This window comes from Pavona decussata, unplaced genomic scaffold, assembly GCF_977016875.1.
Source record: "Pavona decussata unplaced genomic scaffold, jaPavDecu1.1 SCAFFOLD_198, whole genome shotgun sequence".
In the NCBI taxonomy this organism is placed as follows: Eukaryota; Metazoa; Cnidaria; class Anthozoa; order Scleractinia; family Agariciidae; genus Pavona; species Pavona decussata.
The window spans coordinates 1,898,193-1,919,123 of NW_028145606.1; the positions used below are offsets into that span (position 1 = coordinate 1,898,193).

General features: G+C 38.5%; 2 protein-coding genes across 3 annotated transcripts in view; both read left to right on the plus strand.

Annotated features, from left to right (window-relative positions):
- Positions 1-3,599: 3,599 nt before the first annotated feature.
- On the plus strand, positions 3,600-10,919 carry LOC146461511 (CUB and peptidase domain-containing protein 2-like). Of its 2 annotated transcripts, XM_085086930.1 has the most exons (5): positions 3,600-3,690; positions 5,395-5,440; positions 5,734-5,797; positions 7,128-7,247; positions 10,556-10,919. In XM_085086930.1, the coding sequence occupies exons 4-5, from the start codon at positions 7,169-7,171 to the stop codon at positions 10,729-10,731; spliced, it is 255 nt and encodes an 84-aa protein (XP_084943056.1). In that variant the 5' UTR covers positions 3,600-3,690; positions 5,395-5,440; positions 5,734-5,797; positions 7,128-7,168; the 3' UTR covers positions 10,732-10,919. The 2 variants fall into 2 exon arrangements, with proteins under 2 accessions (XP_084943056.1, XP_084943057.1); XM_085086931.1 differs by lacking the exon at positions 3,600-3,690 and having other exon boundaries at positions 5,244-5,440.
- A 2,286-nt stretch (positions 10,920-13,205) lies between these two features.
- LOC146461512 (uncharacterized) overlaps positions 13,206-20,931 on the plus strand; it is a 190,709-nt gene continuing 182,983 nt past the window's right edge. The window contains exons 1-3 of the mRNA XM_085086896.1: positions 13,206-13,300; positions 13,935-14,128; positions 20,268-20,495. Coding sequence (XP_084943022.1) covers positions 13,206-13,300; positions 13,935-14,128; positions 20,268-20,495 — 517 coding nt within the window. The remainder of the gene's footprint in view (positions 13,301-13,934; positions 14,129-20,267; positions 20,496-20,931) is intronic.

Sequence of the window (20,931 nt, forward strand, 5' to 3'; positions counted from 1 at the left end):
TCTTGTGCTGTTTATTATTCTGGTTGTTCTAACTTATAAGTTTATAGGTGAAATCCTTAAAAACTTTGGTAGTGTTAAGTATGTTGTGCAAGGTGTTTATAATTTTTTAGTCTGTCGAGGAAATCACAAAGTTTAAGTCTGGTTGAAATCCTAAATTGTGACCATTCAAATGAAAGCTACTGAGCCGTACTTTTCTGTGGTGCTGTTTAGTATACTGTACGAGATGGTTCTAACTTTTGTTTGATGCTATGGATGAAAATCATAAAAGTAAAATCCTGTATCCCGTCTTTTTGGCTGTCATCCAACTTGTCGCACTATCTTTCCTGGGAGGGAGTTCAGTTCATTCGCCACAGCGAAGGAGTAGTTCGATGTTTGTAGCAATCCTCCTTTGTTTCAATTTGTGCACCTTACTTACTTATGCTACTGCGCATCTCGGTATTGTCCGAGAAATTCGGGTTTCTTCTACTAACACAAACAGGAGGTAACCACGCATTATTCAAAGATTTGGGCGAAATGCTGTACATTGTTATGTATTTTAAAGCGTTTCTGTAATAATGTTTGTTAATTATCTCAGAAACATGCGTGGCTATCTCCTCTTTTCTTTTCTTCTTTTCTTATAAACCACTGAACTGCAGCAATATGAATGTTTTCAGTTCCGCAATCGTTCGTGGGAGCCCACATTACTGTTGAACACAGTCAATGAAGCATTGAACGGTGATCATTGGGTCTTTATTTGTAGAGCCATCTTCGAACCATAATATGCATCGACTATATTACCATCTATCGCACCATAAATGCAGAACCCGTACAGTTATAATTTATCGCACCCATCATGATGGCATATGAAGTAAGGACCCGCAAGCTGCATACCTCCTTCTCCTAAACCTTCTCTTCCATCGCATCTCAACACCCTTTGGTTCCAGACCTTTAATTAATGATACGCCTGAAAAATTTGATGCTGTTTTGGTCGAGAGAATTAATGTGTACTACTGTTAGAGACAGCAAGAGAACTCAAAATGACAGGAAAACACACCAAACATGCAATTCGTAATTTTTAGAAAAAATGTTGTCTTTTTTCTCTATGAAGTCGTTCCTGGCTGCTTCGCATGCTGTTTGGCTGGCTATTCTAATGGGAATCGTTTTCGTCTTATCCAAAACAAAAACCTTGGTCGTGAGATGAAGCCGCACTCCGCACTCTCCAGTGCGCTCATTGAAACAGCATTTCCTTGACACATCCCGTTCCGATTCACGATCATAGGGATCCAAGAAGGTCGCAAATGTACAGGTTTTTGAATACGTCACCGAAAATAATAAGACCAACTAAATTGGGCTTTAACGACATCGACTTTTTTCTTATTTCTATCGTACTTAATTTCAAGGTACGTACTTGCTTGTCTTGCACACTTCTTTTTGAAACTTTTGACAGCTTATGCTACACAAACACATGCATGTGGGAGTGACACATGCCGCTTAACATTTCATGACCCATGACGTAACCACCGTGAAAGGGTTTACTGTTTCACCGGAAGTAACTCTGTTTAAAGCCGAACGCGAATTTTTGTGTGCTCGGATACAACACTTGGTTTAAAGCTTCGGAGGGCACTAAATGGAAGACAAATAAAATTGTAAAACATTATTGGGTTCTTGTTTTTGATGATAGTATTCTAACGCATTAATAAATAACGTTACCGTTTTGTATTGCTCTCCCGCTTCCCGCCCTTATCTCTCCCATACCCCTTCCTCCCACTTTTTTCCCGGGATCCCGCCCCTCCCCCCCTGTCCCCTCCACTTCCAGGTTCTGACGGTGCTTGAGCAACATGGGAATTTTCAGTTTTTCCTCAACTTCGTTACCTTTAGTGACATTAATGTTGACAGCTATTATATAATTCGTTGAGAATCACCACTGAACTCAATATTTTCTAAACTAGTCATGATCTCTCATTTCCCCTTTTTAATTTCCCATTCCTCATTCCCCGTTTTAGTAACATTTAACCCGAAAAGTCAACGAAAGCTGGCTGTCTGTGCTGCAAAACAAAAGCAGACATATCAGGTCTTTAGTCTACGTTTTCGCTTGTTTGACATCCTCGTACAAGGTTCACTCACACACGAGCATAACTGGCTCACACGGCCAGAGCTTAGCCCGGAGCATGAAGCAACTAGGAGTAATGCTACTCCTTCCCTTCTCCAACGTAGGAAATGAACGACACATACGCTAGTAACATCGGCGTTGTAGTCTATTATTATTTTTACCCTAGCTAGTATACAGATCGGGCATTTTTCGTCTTTGGGGACCGGGGTGGGGGGTGGGGCACTCCCTTCCATTACTCCGCCACTATTAAAACCAGGACAGTGAATCTTGAAAAAATAAATCGTACGCCTAAGATGATTCCTTTGAGGTCTTTAACGAGAAGTGATGCCGGCATATGACGTGGAAACTACGTCATGATTACAGACGATGGCCAGAAGACCCACTGCTAGTTTGAAAGGGAAAATAATGAGCATCTAGTTTGTTGGATTAATATTAACACATTCTCAAGCACAAAGGTGGCGAGGCTATTATTAGACATTTATTAGTGCATTCGGAACTAGAAAAGTCTGCGAACTGTAATTTGAATATTAATTTGTACGACATCCATGATTTTGCTAAATTTTGTCACGGGCTGTGATGTCGAAGCAAGAAAATTTCGGCATATTTTTGTTCGACGTTAAACTTGAATTTCATAAGCTTTTCAGTAGGAGTAAGAGTAAAATTTGTGTATTGCACGATAAATTTAAGTATATTTTAAATCACCATTGCAAACTCGTCCTGATCAATAAGGACCAGTAACCGGCTCGTTATTTCTTGCTTCAAAATGCTTATTAATGGACACAGATATTTAAAGTAATTTGAATAAGCCAAATCATCAACTATTGTTGTATTGTTTTGATGGATAAGCAGATTCTCAATAGTAAAATTGTAATAAACATATTAATCCATAATGGGAATTGACATTACGATCACAAGACTGAAATGCCGAACTGAAAGTTAAACTTAAATGCTTAAGTCTACATTCAAAGCAAAGCGAAACAAGAAAGAAACTTATAAGCAAAGAAAGAACAATAAAGACATTTGTTCTTAGATGAAATAAAACTAAAAAACTGAATGACAACTGAACATCCCGTAATTTGTTGAAACTAAATATGTATAAACTATAATTAGTATTTTAATCCTCGCCGCACTTTTTAACAACTGCAAACATAAATACAGAAAACACAAATTAGTCACTGGTTTACATGATCAACAAAACGTATGTCTAAGATAACTTCACGTACACCATTTTTCTGCGTATTTTAAACATGTAAATGCAGGGAAGCAAAATGTCATAGATTAGAAATGATGTTTACAACACGCTAGCAGCTGTTATTTTTTTTCGGAGATAAAAAAGCGAAGAAAGCGTCTCTTTTGTTAATCCTGGTATTTGTAAACGGTATTATTCATCAAGTAAACTTATCCAACAAATTGAATAACTTTACTTTAAAAGTCGATTAAACATTTCGTGCGATGAATTAATGCGTTCCTTGGAGTTCCCTTGTCGAAGACATTAAAAAACAGCTGCACAGGGCTTTACTCTCTGTGTGTGCAGTTGGTGCTGCTTACGCTGGTTATCGCTATCAACTTTAAAAAGGAGAAAATCAGTCGCTATTATTCAAGTAAGTTATTACATTCTAGTTTATCCTGGAGTAATTTATTTGTAATCGGTTTATTCGATTTGATTCATTCCGTTATTGACTCCTCTGTAAAGCGGGAAAAATAGAACGAAATTATCAACACAAGAACTTTTGAATTGTTTCACATCTTGATGAATGCCTTTAAAGAGGACAATTTCTACCGGAGGTAAATCTAAACCTTACGGATTCGATTATTTTTACCGCGTGCAACTAAAAGTGTCACACTTGACTTTTTAAAGTGAGCTGCTTGTTGATCTGTTATGATAACATTGAATTAGAGGTTATAACGCAGATGTAATTTATTCCAGCATAAATATAATTCAGTGCTGGTTATTTTCCCATAGCTGTTGTTTATGCGAGCTATGCATTTTATCAAAAGAACTTGGATTAAATTATTATAACAAGCTCAGCAAGATTTGTTGGTTTACGAGAACATAAAGAAATAAAATTTCGATGGTCTTTGGTTAAAATAAATTTATTCTTTCTCCCGCCCTCTTTGCACACGATCTAGAATTTACATTTTTCTCCTTCACATGAACATGGAAAAACTAACAACTCAGTTCTAACAATGGAGAGTTCATTTTATTCGCACGTAATGTGATAAGTTATATATGTACTATAATTATTTTAGTTCTTTTACAGTTGTAAAGTGCATGCTATTGTACTACACAGAACTAGTGCTATATAAATGTTACCTGTTATAATTGTTTTTGTTGTTCTTCCTACTATTTTGTGTTATAATTGTAGTTATTACTCTAAAATGGCAACAATTTCTAACATTGAGTAATTGAGGTAGTTGTTTAGCTCTTCAGTGTTAGCTGAGAGTGACATGACTGGCATACCAGCCAATGTTTTCAAAAATTCTTAATTTATAGCACATGATCTCGCTGAAATATTGTTAATATGTTTAAGTTGCGTACATGACTGCGATGGTCTCTCATTTCATCTTCAATTTATTAATTCTTCCATCCGCAGTTTAAATATTTGAATTTCATATAATTATTTGAACTTTCATCGCATCTATGGTTATATTACGAATCCACAAAATGTCCGGCTCCCAGATGGCATCATAGCTCAGACGGTAGAAGAGTACTGCACGTGCACCGGTGTAGCAGAGGTCATGCAGCTGATTAAGCAGGGGCACCCAACGACAGTTTTCTCTCAAATCCTTTGAAACGCAATTTTAGGCTATCTGGAGTGCCTTTAAAGCTCTGTAGGTTCATTTCAGGCCGCACTATAATATTTTTATCTGTTCGGTTATTCTAGGGGAACTTGAGTCTTTTCGAAATTACAAGGGCATTTTTGTCCATTTCTCGAAAACCTTAGGTCTTATTTCTTTTCCGAAAATCTTAGCTGACCTTTCTTCGGTACCTGAAACCAAATTTGTATCAATCCGAAAACACTAGGCCTTAAATTTCCCATATCACGAACGTTCGAGGTGAAAATTCCCTTTAGAAAATTGTGGGGGATTAAGGGCCTTCCGAACAGATAATTTACCGAAACGATCCGTTGGGTGCCCCTGATTAAGTTGCGTGCATATCTACGTTTGTAGTGTCTCTTATTCGTTAATCTTTCACTTGTAGTTGAAATACATGGATTTCATAGATTTCACTTTCAGAGCAAATTTAGCTGTGCTACTTTAAGTTCTGTAAACAATTGCCTCACTTGCATTGTTATCTTTTCTAGGTTCATTATTACTTGAGAAACAACTGTCTAAACTGTTGGACTTGTCGTAAGTTTGTTACGTTTATTAGTTCTTGTTGTAATATTTTATTGGCGAAGAAATTTGAGTTGTATTATACAGGCTTATTAATCTACCCTGTTAATCATTTTACTAATACATTACTTATGAAATACTGATTGGATTTTAATAGGCCCCATGCCATGCAACATTCTTTTGCGAGCCAGTTTGGAATTATCAATTTACATTAAAAGTCAATAAATTAAAATTAAGAAATAGGATCATGCTATATTTTCGGGAAAAAATAATTTGTGACCGCTATTTCACTGTTGTTATTGTTTCAGGAACACTTTACGATGTAGTGTGTTACTGTCCATAATCACCATGTAGCCAGTTAGCCTTTCCTGGGTAAGTGTCATTTACTGTTGTTATATTGCACATACTGAGTTCCCTGAATGCTACATTGCGGCATAGAAAGAAATACAAATCTATGACGGAAATATTGAGGAATTCAAGATCACGAATTTTCTAATCGATGACAGCTTCATTGGACGTTTTAGCGTTTTTATCATTCTGTTTTAAAGCGCCATCTACTATAATTAAACAAACCAAAACAAAAAATATATTAAAGAATTCTACTAATTTTTCATACTTTCTCAACCAATGTTTTGATATGCTGTACAAGAAACATCTATAAGAATTGCAAACCACAATGACAAGTGATGACATATGAGAAAACACTTGAGAGTTTCTGGACGTTTGCCTGATCATAATTCAAACTTTAGTCAGTTTTGTTCCGGGGGGGGGGGGTACTTGGGTTCAGTTTTGCTGGGTATGTGCCGCTGGCCTCTCAGAGCCCCTGCCCCATTATAGTCTATTTTGTGGCCAGTTATAGACCCCATCGTAGTCACTTTTTGGGAAAATGTAATTTTTGCGATCCCAACTAAGTCACTTTCTATTTATGCATCTACTTTCAAGAACGGAATGTAATGCGAGATGATTGTTATATTTAATAAACAACAACTTTCTGAACTTTTTAACCGAGACCATTTTGAATCCCTACTTAATAGAATTTTCTTACCCCAAAAATCCGAAAATGAGGGACCCCATTCCAGTAACTCTATTGAAAATGCAACCCCATTCTAGTCAACCCAGTCGTGAAAATGCGACCCCATCCAGCGGCACATCCCCATTAGCCTCTTATAAGGAAGTACCCTCCCCCCCCCCCCCCCAGGTTTGGTTCCCACAGCTTTTAAAAGAGATTTTTTCAAGATGCTGATGAAAGCGTTTCACATAAATCCCAGTTGGCTGTCATTCACATGGTCTGTAAAGTTGTTCATTGTTGACTACGAAATTAATAATTTAATCGGATGCTTAATTTTCACTTACTTGTTACTGACATTCTATGGATTAACATGAAGCGCACCAGATCACAGCAAATATTGCATCAGAAAAGAATTCCTGTACCACTACTTTATATCACTACTTAGTTCATGGAAATTAATGGATTCGGTTGATGGTTTATTTTGAATACATAGCACGTCCTTCTACATGTAAAATTTATTTCGTAAATCTTGCAACAGAATTGTTCGTATTGTTACATAATGGGAGGTACTTTTCTGATCAGTCGAGGTTTGCATAATTTAAAAAAGTAATGAGTGATTGAAAAATTACTAGTATTGGTTAACACGCGGTTAATCATGAAGTCATGTTTCTTCGTTACCCTTTCTATCTATAGGAATGATGGTTACATAGCAAAGATCAAGCATTTGTGCAATTATGCGCTTCTGCAGAGCGGAAGTGTTTTTCTTACTATCTGTGCTGGTGTCGAATGAGATCGATGGTGCCTTTGGCCAAGGTAAGAACACAAAATGTTTCTTTAGTTTGATAGTCGACTTTCCTTCGCGTTGTTCAAATGTCGTGGTTTTTAAATCTAGGCCTCTTTTCAGTAGTCAAACATAGAAATTTTAGAAAGTCTAGATTGAAAAATGTTTCCATCGAAAAATTACGCGTTTTTTACTGTACTTTTCCCCACTTCGTAAGCAAACCACTTGATTCGAGTCAAGTGACCAAAAGTTCCTTAAATTATATCCTGATAAGCAGATAACCCACAGAAGAATCTCGCTGCAGTGAATCAGTTTTTAACGGGAACATAACAGGCGATTCGTGTGTCATATTTAACAAATCGCCCACAGTAAATGCTAGATTTGTTAATACATGTTTCAAAGTATTCGCTTCATTTTCACAATTTTAGTCTACCGGAATCCTTCAGTATGTCCTCCATTGAGCAACAATTTTTTGCTCTGGCCTGCATAGAACAAGATATCGGAGCCGTTCAGAAGCCGATTGTAAAGTTGTTGTTTCCTGGTCAAAAGCAATCTGTACAGGCCCGCAAATGATCCCCGGACCGGAAATGATCCCCAAATTGAACCGCAAATGATCCCCGGACGGGAAATGATCCCCAGATTGAACCGCAAATGATCCCCGATCGCCTCACCATAAATATAGAATGGAATGGACTCAAATTTGGACAGTGAATTTCAACTTTATACACAACAATTTTTTTTTCTCAATAACACCAGTCGTTATATTAAAAAATTTTAGTCAGTTGTATTAAACTATATGCATGCAAATTTCACAACTTTAAAAATTATAATGTAGCAGCTAAGTGCAACAGAACAATTTAGTTATAAACTGCGGGAACATACATGCCTGTCTACATAATTTACGTACACCATTACGACGCCTAAAATGTTCACGAATTGTACGAAATTTGTCATCAGTTTTCAAATACGGCGAACAATACGAAACAAATTTTGACAGTGCAACTCAAAAATACTTAACAGAACAATTTACCTATAAACTGTAACATGCATGCATATGATTTACTTATACCATTGCAATGCCTAAAATGTCCAAGAATTGTACGAAACTCTTCCAAATTAAAAAATTAAAGAGCAGGTCAGTTAAGACTTTTGCTAGACTTTTTTTTTTTCGAAAAAGGAAAGAGAATCGGTCAATGCGCTTCAGATGGCGGTCAAATCTCGCCCACTATCGTCGCCTTTGTTCTTAATCAGATCTTACTCTTAAGCATAACTTTTTAGCCTCGGTCGTCCAATACGTTATCGTGTAATATGTTGATTTTGTCTTTCGTTTTCGTTTTGCTTCTGATTGGACTCCCAGTCTTTCTTGAATTTTCTTTTACAAAACACACTGTCGTCGGCATAGACCTGCAGAAGACCATTATCCCTCCCATAGACGTCTTGGGAATAGCTGTCAATTTTTTCCCGTATTTTAGGCAAATTTGATCTTCAGTAATTCGCCCTTCTCCATACTTCAATTTTAATTCTTCAAGTACATCTGTTATTTTTGCCTCCATTTGCTGAAGGCTATGGAAGTTGCTTTGATGGGCTTCATGGCTCACTAAAAGAATGCTGTCGAAATCGGCTTTTTCTTGTCTATGGTTATACTTGGGTAGATTATAGATAAGCCTTCTCTTTTGCTAGACACCGCAGCAACTGGAATATCGAAAATGTTCACCAGACCTGATAAGCCGCAACATAATCCGGCACCTCACTCGCGGGCAATGGACATCCGTCGAAGGTGTGTCTTCCAACCACTATGTTTCACAAATTCTCTAAAGTGAATGCGTTCGGGATGGGAGTGGCTGGTTTACTTCGGGGAAAGCTCACTATTTAGTGCGTGCGAAATTGTGGTACTCTCTGAAGAGACTTTCCCATTCGAGTAAGTTTGTTTGTTCCAGTTAAGTATTTTTGAGTTGCACTGTCAAAATTTGTTTCGTATTGTTCGCCGTATTTGAAAACTGATGACAAATTTCGTACAATTCGTGAACATTTTAAGCGTTGTAATGGTGTACGTAAATTATGTAGACAGGCATGTATGTTCCCGCAGTTTATAACTAAATTGTTCTGTTGCACTAAGCTCAGCTACATTATAATTTTTAAAGTTGTGAAATTTGCATGCAGATAGTTTAATATAACTGACTAAAATTATTAAATATAACGACTGGTGTAAATGGTGTAAATGTTTATGTTGTGTATAAAGTTGAAATCCACTGTCCAAATTTGAGTCCATTCCATTCTATATTTATGGTGAGGCGATCGGGGATCATTTGCGGTTCAATCTGGGGATCATTTCCCGTCCGGGGATCATTTGCGGTTCAATTTGGGGATCATTTGCGTGCCGGGATCATTTGCGGGCCTGTACAAATCTAAAATCTCTTCAGAATAGACACCCAGAGGAAGAGCTCCATTAATGAAATTTGATCTTAGTTACAGACAGACAACTGAAATTTAAACGGTATCAGCAGATCTGTGTCCACCATTAAAAGTTGTTTGTCTTACAGTGATGCCAGGTCTGATAGAGTTTATCGCATTTGCAAAGTTGCTTAACCATGCGAGACGTTTCAACTGAGACATGTTTTAGTGTTCAAGAATGTTGCCAACTTCAAAATTACTGTGGGAAGAGATTCAGCAGAATGTTATATAACCTTGGTATTTGCACAAGTCTTCAACCTATGGACAAGCTAGGAAATGACCAGCTGTGTCACACAATCGTTCGCTGAGGGTCGTACAGGGGTATTATCGTGATGCGTGATTAGCTGATTTTATTTCCCGTGAAACGTGAATGTAATAAATTATTCTTCGTAATCCGTGACCTAAAGGTTTTGCGTGACCCATGAAGAGCTTGAAAACGAAGTTTTCATTTCTGTGATCCGTGATTTGCTTTTTTTCTGTTCGTGAACCGTGCAAGAGACCCTCTCTGAACGACCCTCTTCGCTTTTCAAATTTTGTATAAAATTACCTTATTCAGAATCTCTCCTTTAACAGGGCAATGTTTACGTTAAGCGTGGTCAGGAGGACTACGGTGATCCTAAACCGCTGACATATTTGTAATGTTTTTAAGTGCATTCACACTCCGTTGCGAATGTGTTGCATAACCAAAAAACCTGTGTTATACTTTTACAAAAATCGAATGCACGCGGTCTGCGGTGAACTTTTGTACAATCCTCTCGTAACAAGACCACCTTATTGCTTGTGGTGATGATTAATTCTTTTCATTAAAGTGCTTTTTAAACTTGTTTGCTTGTTCGTGTGTTGGTAATATTAGTTTGGTACTGATTTTAAGTACTTTTCCTTTTTATAGAATGTGGTGCAGTAGTAAACAATTCACTAACAAGTCCTGGGTATCCAAACGACTACCCACTCAAGATGGACTGTACCTATTGGGTTCCAATTCCAAAAGGCACAACGCTGATAGTTACCTTTGAAGACTTTGAAGTGGGTTTACAGTCACTTGGAGATCCATATCCATGCTGGTAAATACAAAGATAACGCTTACCATTATATTGGTTACACAGTATTCTAGCGAATGTACCTTCTCACGGTATCTTTAACCCTATGTATAGACCACTTTTTTCTTGTCTTCTGGGGTGGGGACGGATTTCGAACCCCCTTTATGTCGCAAGTATAAGGGCTCTAACAATAAGGCTTGGAGGATAGATAGTACGTCCAAAGATGTTTCCTTTGAGGTCCAAAACGGGAAGTAATGACGTCATATGACGTGGTGATAACGTCACGATTGTAAAATGGCGGCCGCCTTGGATTTCTGTATTTCTCCAAATCTTCTGGAAAGCTCCAAAATTAAATGAAAAGAAACTAAAATAAAATAAAGAAACAATACTTTGAAAAAAAAAACATTAAAGTTACAGTGAAAAAAGTAATTTTTCTTCATTTTTTAAAAAAAGGATTTTTAATTTTTTTGAAAAACTGTGTCAAAAATTGGTCGCTGTACATGTAGTAACGACAAAGTTAATATCTCTAACCAATCACATCAAAATCTTCCCAGATAAATTTTTGAAAAAGTACTTAAGTTTTATGCCGTTTGCTCTAATATTACCCATCAACCCCGATAAAACGAAGTTTATGTTGATTGGCACCAGACAACTGATGAGTAGTCATTCAGTTGATTTCTCCGTCTCGTTCATGGGAAGGACTCTCACCCCTGTCGACTCAGCAAGAGACCTGGGCGTAATCATGGACTCCTACCTGACCTATGACAACCACGTTTCTTACTTAGTCTTTTCGTGCCTGTCAAAGCTAGTCCAGATCAACCGAGTTAAGAAAAGTTCTGACAAAGACATTTTGATGCTTATTATATCATCTCTTGTATTCAGTAAAATGTTTTATTGCTCGTCAGTTTGGTCTAATACACCCAAAAACAACATAAAAAAGCTGTAACTTATCCAGAACTTTGCCTGTAGAATCATTACTGGTTCACAGAAATATGACCACGTAACACCACTACTACAACAACTTTTAAACTGGCTGTCAATAAATGAGATGCTCCAATTTAGAGACTCTGTCATGGCATACAAATGCGCAAACAACTTGGCACCTGACTACTTATGTATAAAATTTTTAAAAAGATCAGCTGTTCATGATCGCACAACTCGTAATAACAACTAGAAATACGTGACTCGCAAAACCTCGCGAAGCTAGGGCTGGGTGGACAGTTGATTTGGAGTGAAGGAATGGGCTAGGACAGCTGACTGAGAGGATAGTGTGCCCTTTGAATAACCCCACCCTTGTTCCAGTGGTTTGACCACACCCACTCTGTGTGATCTCATCCACACAGACGCTGGGAGTCAGACACTGTAATTAGCAGTACCTTAGGGTGCACCATTAAAAAAGTGAAGGAGGGGGTGGGGGGGGGGGGGGGGGGCTCCAAACCAATAGAAAAATTGTGCAAAAGGGAAATGTAGAAAAAAGAATCCTGCATTCCAAAGGAAAGAGGAAAAAGGATGTTTTGTCCCTTGTGCGTGCTCCTGTGGTTCATTTGCATCACAATTTGGTCGTGTTTCACCAATACTAAACATTTTTTTACTCCTCGATGAATTACGCGTTCGGCACTCAATGAGATGAAACATGAGAGTTCGCCATTGTGAGGCAGCGGTTTTCCTCGGTCGTGTTGCATAGCAACTACGAATTGCGTCTGGCCTCCCTTTGTCTGACGTCATTCATACTTTGTTTGCGCACTGTTGCCAGGCAACAAAACGGACACCTTCAAAGATATATACATATATTTTCCGCTCGAAGTCGCGCGGCTTGGCTCCCGAGCGCGGGCCTTTGGCCCGACAAACTTATTAACCTCGCTTCGCGAGGAATAAGCTTCATATCTCTTTATATAAGACTTGTAGCGGTCAACGCACATTAACCTATAGAGCAGTTTCTCTATGGAACTCTTTGGACGAAGGTTTACAATCCTCCACCTCAGTCAAGGCCATCAAATGTTCTCTGAAAACCAACATGCTGAATGAAAGAGACAATTTGTCAGATGATTAGCAGTCAATTAGTAGATATGTAGATATAAGTATATTTTATTGGTTTTGTACTGATATTAGTATTAGTAATTCATATTGTAAATATAATTACTGAAAAGCCTTGCGAGGAGTGATTATTAAAGTTTGTTTGTTTGTTTGTTTGATATTAGGAAAAGTTATTCAGGTTCAAAGTCGCCGCGGGCAGAATCCCATCATTTAATCTTGTTTTGTTTTTGACTTCGACAATTTCGTGGCGTTGTTATTAATCCTGCATGTCTGGATTTCGCCAAAGTATAAGCGATACAAGATGCATTTCGTCGTTAACTACCACGGAGGAAACATCCCTAGACGTACCATGCACCTTCTAAGTCCAAGTCTCAATACTCTCGCAGTTCTTGTGAGAGGAGATTGTTACACAACTTAATTAGGGTAGATATAACAAAGAACCCAAAAGGGTAAGGGTGCGAATAAAACATGAGATCCAATGTGAGGAGCCCACCCGGAAAAGTAATAAGGAACTTAAGCAACAGCGACGACGACGGCAACGACAACGCCCCAAAAACGATAGTGTGAGTGCACGACGGCCATGTTGGAGGACCGAAACAATACAATGATTTTCCTTTCAGAAATATACTCTATTTTTATGCAAATATCTTCTATTGTTTTAGTCCTCCAACATGGCCACTTAAATAGCCACGACAGGTACGGCGGTTAAGCGCTGAACTTACATAATTAGTCCATATCAATATATGTCCATGTTAATTCAGCCATTAGATGGTGATGATTGAATAAAAAAGTTATTTAACTTCTCTAGCATAAGCTAAAGATAACACGTAAAATTTCAGCGGGTACTATTTTGTATAAAGCCAAGCAGAAGAAGGCTAATGAAGAGACTTGCGTTCCATGACCTTGTTACTTCACTTGCTCTCTTTTCCGTTGAAGATAAGAGACCTACAATTCCATACCGTCTTAGGGTTTCCTTAAATTAGCCTGACTACCCTCGTTCTTGAGTTCAAAAATCAAAAGAATATTTCACCGTGGCAAATGACGCTAATTTGAATGCAGACAAAAGAATATTAGAATGTCAGACATTTTTTGCATCAGGTCTTTTAACTACATCATTTCTAGGGAGTCCTTAAATTCAACAACTGAACCTGTTACAATGTAATTCCTCAAACAAAGCACAAATATGTTTCTTTGCAGGTGGGGCTATTTGAAGATCACTAATGATACAAACCTGTCGTCCGTAAGACACTGTGGTAAGAAGACTGGGAAGAAGGTTGAAGTGACTGGAGACTATGCAGTCATAACATTCCACTCAGACTATGGTTTTAAAAGGAAAGGATTTCGGATACTTTTCCATATCAAGAACAGCGAATCAAATTCGACAACAATAGGTATTGCTTGAAATCAAATTTACATATAAAACATCTGGGCCCAGTTGTTCAAAGCCAGGTTTACCTAATCCTGGGTTAACATAAACTTCAATTCTAGTTTAATAACTTATTGATAAAGATACTTCCGAAAGATTTTTATCCTTTAATTTGGACTTTGACTTTTCCTTACCATTAGCTTAAAATTAGCTCTTGAAAACGTTTAAAATAAGGGAGATGAAAACGTCGGTTAATTTTTAATCGGGGATTAGCGTTAATCGGCTTTCGAACAACCGGGCACTTGGTCACTAAAACATCAGGGAGCGTCAAAATCTTCCGTGACTTGCAGTGGGTCATCTCGCATAATTTAGCCTTCTATCAGAGAAAAACACAACTAAACAAAAGCTGTAAGCACAGTGTCTGTATTCACTTTCATAAACAAAGGCATACTGTCGCTTGGTTTGTTGTATAACAAAATGATAAAGCAAATATGTTTCACTTCTAAGAACAGCTGGGGTTTATGGGAGTACTGAGATTTCGTTATGTTTCTCGTTTTTATACTGAAAACATTTATTCTGTGGCACGTAAATACTTGATTCTGCAAAGTTGTAGTAAGATGTCATTGTAGGTGTTATTGTTCAATTAACTTTATTTAGACACGATAATTCCTTCATCTTATAACAATTAACCACAAACCTCCACCCACACCTAAATTTCATAACTATAGCTTGCTCTTCGGGAGTTTCACAGTCAACCGATGCACGGCCATACCCATAAGGAAATGTGCTGGATAGCCTGGGTTTTGTTTTGAATGCAAGTACAAACATTTACAACAACATTATAATTATCAACAAATTATTATCATCGATTTACGAATACTTATACAGTTTATTCAGTGAGAGATAGCCTGTTGCAACGTATAGTTGTGTTGCAACTAAGTAAATATATGAAACGGAAAGTAGTAAATGTGCCCGCTATGCACAATAAAGAGAGTTAGAATATGACCAGGTGCCGAGGAGAAAGTGTTAAGCGAGATCAAGAAAACGAAGGACGTTTTACCGTCCTTTCTTTCAATTTAGAATTTTTCCTCCTTCCTCGAGTTTATAGCTTTAATTGTCTCCCCTGTGGCCCTCTTTCCTTCTTCTGTGCATACCTAATCCAAACTTATGTAAATAGACTACATTAGCATATGTAGTGAATGGTTTGAATCCAGGAGACTCAGAAAGGTTGTCTGGTGCACAGGCAGCCCAAGCTCACTATCAGAAAACCGTTGAATTATAAGGATTTGTATGGGAATACAACGGATTTGTGTAGAATGGTGGAAAATAACAGTGTTTTGTCAATAAAGTCAACTTACCCTGTTTCTTCTTGTATTCTTTGTCATTTACCAGCTTTTCAAGCCGATTCGAAGCGATTTCGGCGTGTTAGCGTCATTCGGGTTTATACTGTTAAGTGTAACGAAAGGCCAAACAGTATTTCAGCCGTGTCCGAAACACGAAACGGAATAAATTCGTTGAAATCATCCCTGGTGTCCCAATTTCTTCAAAGGATCAAAGTAGAAGTAAATAGCTTTCCTTCCATCGCATTTCCGACTCGATTGAAGCCGTATCACGTTTGCTAGAAAGATTTTCTTTCAAGTCGGCTCGCTTCTGAAATTTTGAAAGACCCGCGGCCAGAACGCCATGGACACATTGAACGCTCGGACAGCACGCTGGGTAACAAAAGTTCCTTGGCACGGGGGAAACAGCGGCCAGTTGTCCACAGGCAAACAGATATGTTCCTGGGGTCCCCTCGTGTCCTTTTTGCCAAGACCGTCGATGAACCATTGTCTCCATCGACCAATCAAAGTTAACTTTTGTACTACCTCTGGAGGTCAGTGTCCTTTTACCCGGAAATTTGGAAATACCAGTTTCTTTAACTGTGATTACGTCGACGTCGTCAACGAAAACGGAATTTAAAAATTTGCGATATAATTTCTACTCATTTAGTTTGTGTAATGTGGCCGAACTGGCAGGAGCTAACGTCGTAGGGGCGACTTTAAAGTTCAGAAAGAGAAAGGAAAATAAATCATCATCGTTCTCCATAAAACGTTGAATGTGGTGATTGTACGTCCGTAATTGTCTGCAGAGGACGACAAACAAATGTACCGAAGTTTATAACGCACGTGCTGAGCCAGTGTTTTACTAATTAAAACTATTATTTTCTGAATTTCTTTGTTGCGGTCGTCGTCGTCTTTGTAGGTCTTACCGACAACGAGAACCGGCAAAACCTGAAAGTATTAGTTTATATCATTTGTGCTAGCTCACGGTTATTTCAGTTTGCAAGTTAACTTCTACAGAAACGGCGGACTCATTTCCTGCCCCCATCCCCCTCCCCCTCAGCCTCCTTCAAATACGCGAACTAAATTTATCATTCAGCGCTCGCCCATGAAAAACGCCTGCACTGCAGGCTAACGGATTTATTTCGTGTTTCGGACATGGCTGAAATACTGTTTGGGCTTTCGTTACACTTTATTAATAGTAGAAACCCGAATGACGCTAACTCGCCGAAATCGCTCCGAATCGGCTTGAAAAGCTGGTAAATGACAAAGAATACAAGAAGAAAGAGGGTAAGTTGACTTCATTGACAAAACACTGTTATTTTCTACCATTTTACACCAATCGGTTGTATTCCCATACAAATCCTTATAATTCAACGCTTCTCTGATAGTGAGCTTGGGCTGCCTGTGTCTGGTGTCAAAATGCAGTGAAATAAAAACACGTGTCGAGTGCCGAGTGCAATGTTGAGTTATATAAGCGCGCGGGACTTTTTGAGTTTAACACGCTACTAGAGAAGTGGTAAAGAACCATGAGCCCCAGGCAAATGCTTCTCGCACTTCTTGACTGTTCTTAAAAAATCCCAAGTGCTCATATTACTTAACAATACACGAGGAACAAGTTTTTCTCTTTTATAAAATATTAACTAACAATCTAGTATCTGCTATGTAAATTAGTTAGATCTTTGTGTATTTTTTATGTGATTTTATTTAATTTTAACTATTGTAATGTGCTGGCGATCCTATATCCATGAAACCTGCGCAATATAAATGCATAAATTATGTCGTCAGTATGTCAACATCTGGATGCCTGATATGAAATAAAAAAACCCACAAGGAGCTAGGCGGAAACCCGTGACTAGCCCTGCCTCTAAATTTACAATATTAAAAATCATGTGATAAACGAAGAAAATCAATTAAAAATTAAAAAAATATTAGTAAAAAAAATTTTAAAAATCTTAAAATGGTCTTTGCCTAATCTATCTATTAGGCGGATGCAACGGGAGTCGTATTATCATTATTATTATTATTATTATTATTATTATTATTATTATTATTATTATTATTATTATTATGCAGTAGTATAAAAGGTATTGATGCTTATTAAAATAGTTACTTGGGGCAAGCAGCGTAATCCACATTGCCAAAAGGAACGTTATCCTTTTCAAATAAAATTATACAACAAAATCACTGTTTGCAATTGTGTACAATTTTAATCAATCAACATCGATTCTCTCATTACACCAACAAGCCTTTTTTTTCTAATGGCTCCATTAACCTGAAGGAAAATAAAACTTTACTCGTTCCATCTCAGAACTTGCTTAAATTAAAAGAAAAAGTTTGACAAATTTGAACCACTTCTCTGCTTTGTACTTGGAGGCTTATTCACCTCATAGAGCGAGTGGATATTACAGTTGCTGAACATGCCACCGAGAATTTCGTCATTTGCGTGTTATAATGCATCACCGTCCACACCGAACACCAATCTCTTCAGTCCATTTTTCAGGAAAACGTCGCTCAGCAACTAAGCGGCCTTAGAAAATGATGCTTTTCCTGCAGCGTTACAACTTCACTATGTATACAGGAAAGGTTCGTCACTACACTTTGCGGACTCCCTATCCAGAGACCCATGCCTAAACGAAGGCAACACCTCCAACGATCTTGAGACCTAGGTTTTCTGCAAAAATGACACATAGATATTTTGCCATTCGTGTTCCACCTGCATGCTGTGCTCAGTGTGAAAAGCTGTGAAGTCACCAAGAAGCCCATGGTTTCACACCCCAAACCGACCCGGCCTTGACAGTTCCTATCACAAGATATTCTTGAGCTCGAACGCAAGCAGTACCTGGTCACAGTAGGCAGCTATAATGATTTTTATGAGTTAGACCAACTGGACCACACCTTGTCAACCACCATTGTCAATCTCACCAAAGCCCACCTCGCTCGCCATACACACCGGCAGTCACATCCTTCTCCCAAACCGTGCGAAGCTACGTCCAGTAGCACCTCCTCAGAGTATCCTTTGGAAGCAAAAACACTGCCGCCACCCCACACAGCCTATTCTGTGGGAAGCACCGGTGATTCCAGACCACTCCACTGTTCACCAAACGGAACAGCCATGAGCATCAGAGCCCACCTTAAGCTGAAAATCACACCACTTAGCCTGTGCCCATCCCTGAACCAACACCACAAGAGCACCAAACCAATTCCAGTTCGCCTTAAGCTAGCTCAATGACCTCCAGTGCACCTAAACAACAAGATGATCCACAAACTAAGGAAAATTGAGGACTTTAGTCTTCATTAAAAGGCCTGATGACTCTGGTACATAAGCCAGCATAAGTTATTTTTAAGGACAAATCCTTTATTTTCCTTTATAATTTTTTTACTCACCTGCGAGCCACAACACAAATGAAGGCTTTCAATGTACTTCACACTTAGCTGATGAAAATGTGTTTCTCGTTGTGTTACTCACCTGCAAGCCATATCATTTTTTTTTATTTTGAGGAGCATTAGATTCACTCCTCATGATCAATGCTTCATTATTTGAGGCTCAACCTTCATAACCTGCGTGTATGAATTTAATATATTCATTTATTGATTTATTTTATGGAGAAGGGGAGATTTCACGTTATTGTTGCGTTTCTTGCACGTGATTACTTCACGATTTATATTTGTGAGTTCCCCGCTAAACTCGTGCTTTTGCTTCGCGGCCAAATGAAGCCCAATCAACATGTTATGACGTTGCTCTGCTTCGTGTACGTTCCCCTAGCATAACAGTTCCATCTTTCTCAGCACATATCACTCCTGTATGTTTAATTGTATTTAAATCTGTTTAGTTATAAGAGACCACTTCATATGGTGGCGATGATTTTAATTAGTATTGTAATCCTTCTTAAAGTAGAAGGCTCCATGCATTGCTTCGGTTTTGCTTACTGAATTAACGGGAAGGAATGAACTGTGCTCTGGAAAAGACCTGCACTTACATTACAATTAAGACTGGGGGAAAGAAGAAGGTTTTCCGCTCCCAGTTGTAATGTACATGTAGGGTACTCAAACTTTGTTTGAGTCAGCATGTCCAGCAAGAGCAGAAAATGGAGTTAACCCGAAGGGGGGGGGGGGGGGGGTACTTCCCTATAAGAGGCTAATGGGGATGTGCCGCTGGATGGGGTCGCATTTTCACGACTGGGTTGACTAGAATGGGGTTGCATTTTCAATAGAGTTTCTGGAATGGGGTCCCTCATTTTCGGATTTTTGGGGTAAGAAAATTCTATTAAGTAGGGATTCAAAATGGTCTCGGTTAAAAAGTTCAGAAAGTTGTTGTTTATTAAATGTAACAATCACCTCGCATTACATTCCGTTCTTGAAAGTAGATGCATAAATAGAAAGTGACTTAGTTGGGATCGCGAACATTACATTTTCCCAAAAAGTGACTACGATGGGGTCTATAACTGGCCACAAAATAGACTATAATGGGGCAGGGGCTCTGAGAGGCCAGCGGCACATACCTAGCAAAACTGAACCCAAGTACCCCCCCCCCCCCGGGGAGTTAAGACAGTAAAAGTACTTGGATCGCCCCTGCTGACTGACCAATGGGAAGCGTTATTGCTCAAACGTTCGAAGACATTCGAATCTTGTGTTAATTACGACGCCGGGCGTTGAAAGGCACTCTTTATTTTGCAAAAATCTTTCTGGTTGCTAAGTTGCTTTGGAACAGCAAAGCGCCTTGAATTCATCTACTCACAAAATAATATTTCACGTACATGGTAATTAATTCTTATTCTTCCTTATTGAAAGTGGATTCTATTTGTATTGCTAATTGCTGAGCAAGTTAAATTGTTCCATCATTAGTTCCACCAAAGGCGGTATTGCCGTGGTCGGGTCCTGTTGCACTTGCTCCGGGCTTCAACCTGTCGTGTTCAGCCATAGGAACTCCTCCAATAAACATATCGATAATAAGGAACTCAACAACACTGGTGAAAGGAACAAACAAAGCCAGCATACGAGTTAATGAGGAAGGAAACTATAAATGCCGGGCCACTAGCAAGTATGGAATGGACGAGAGAACAATAGTCAATGGTAAGCGAAACCAGGTTAATTTAATTACTTTTAGTCGTGTTTAGTTTAAGTAATCAATCGATTGTAAGTGGTCTATTTCTTTGACTCCTTCCTTCTTAAATGTGATCTTTTACGTTTCCGGTTGAAATCTAATTTCTTATCCATTCACATAAAGCAATTTTTACAATAACTGCCCAAATTTCCGCACGCTGATTGGCTCGTAGCTATTGTCTATAAGAGTACAGACAATAAAAATGACGTCAGATGTAACGCGCGCGCTTTCTCAACGAAAAAAAAATAGGCAATTTCGCTCGTACTTCTTCCATGTTATTGTAAAAAACAAATCGACGGCAGTTTTTTATGGTCTATACTCTTATAGACCATAAAATGACGCCATAAAATGTCCAAAACCTGGCAGTGAAACCACTCGCCTGCGGCTCGTGGTTCCACTTGAGTT

Bases quoted from the DNA above. Each gene is read 5' to 3' on its own strand.
- LOC146461511 (XM_085086930.1), top strand. From the start codon at position 7,169: ATGCGCTTCTGCAGAGCGGAAGTGTTTTTCTTACTATCTGTGCTGGTG. The intron at 7,248-10,555 runs GTAAGAACACAA...TCCTTTTTATAG, and splicing joins CGATGGTGCCTTTGGCCAAG to AATGTGGTGCAGTAGTAAAC.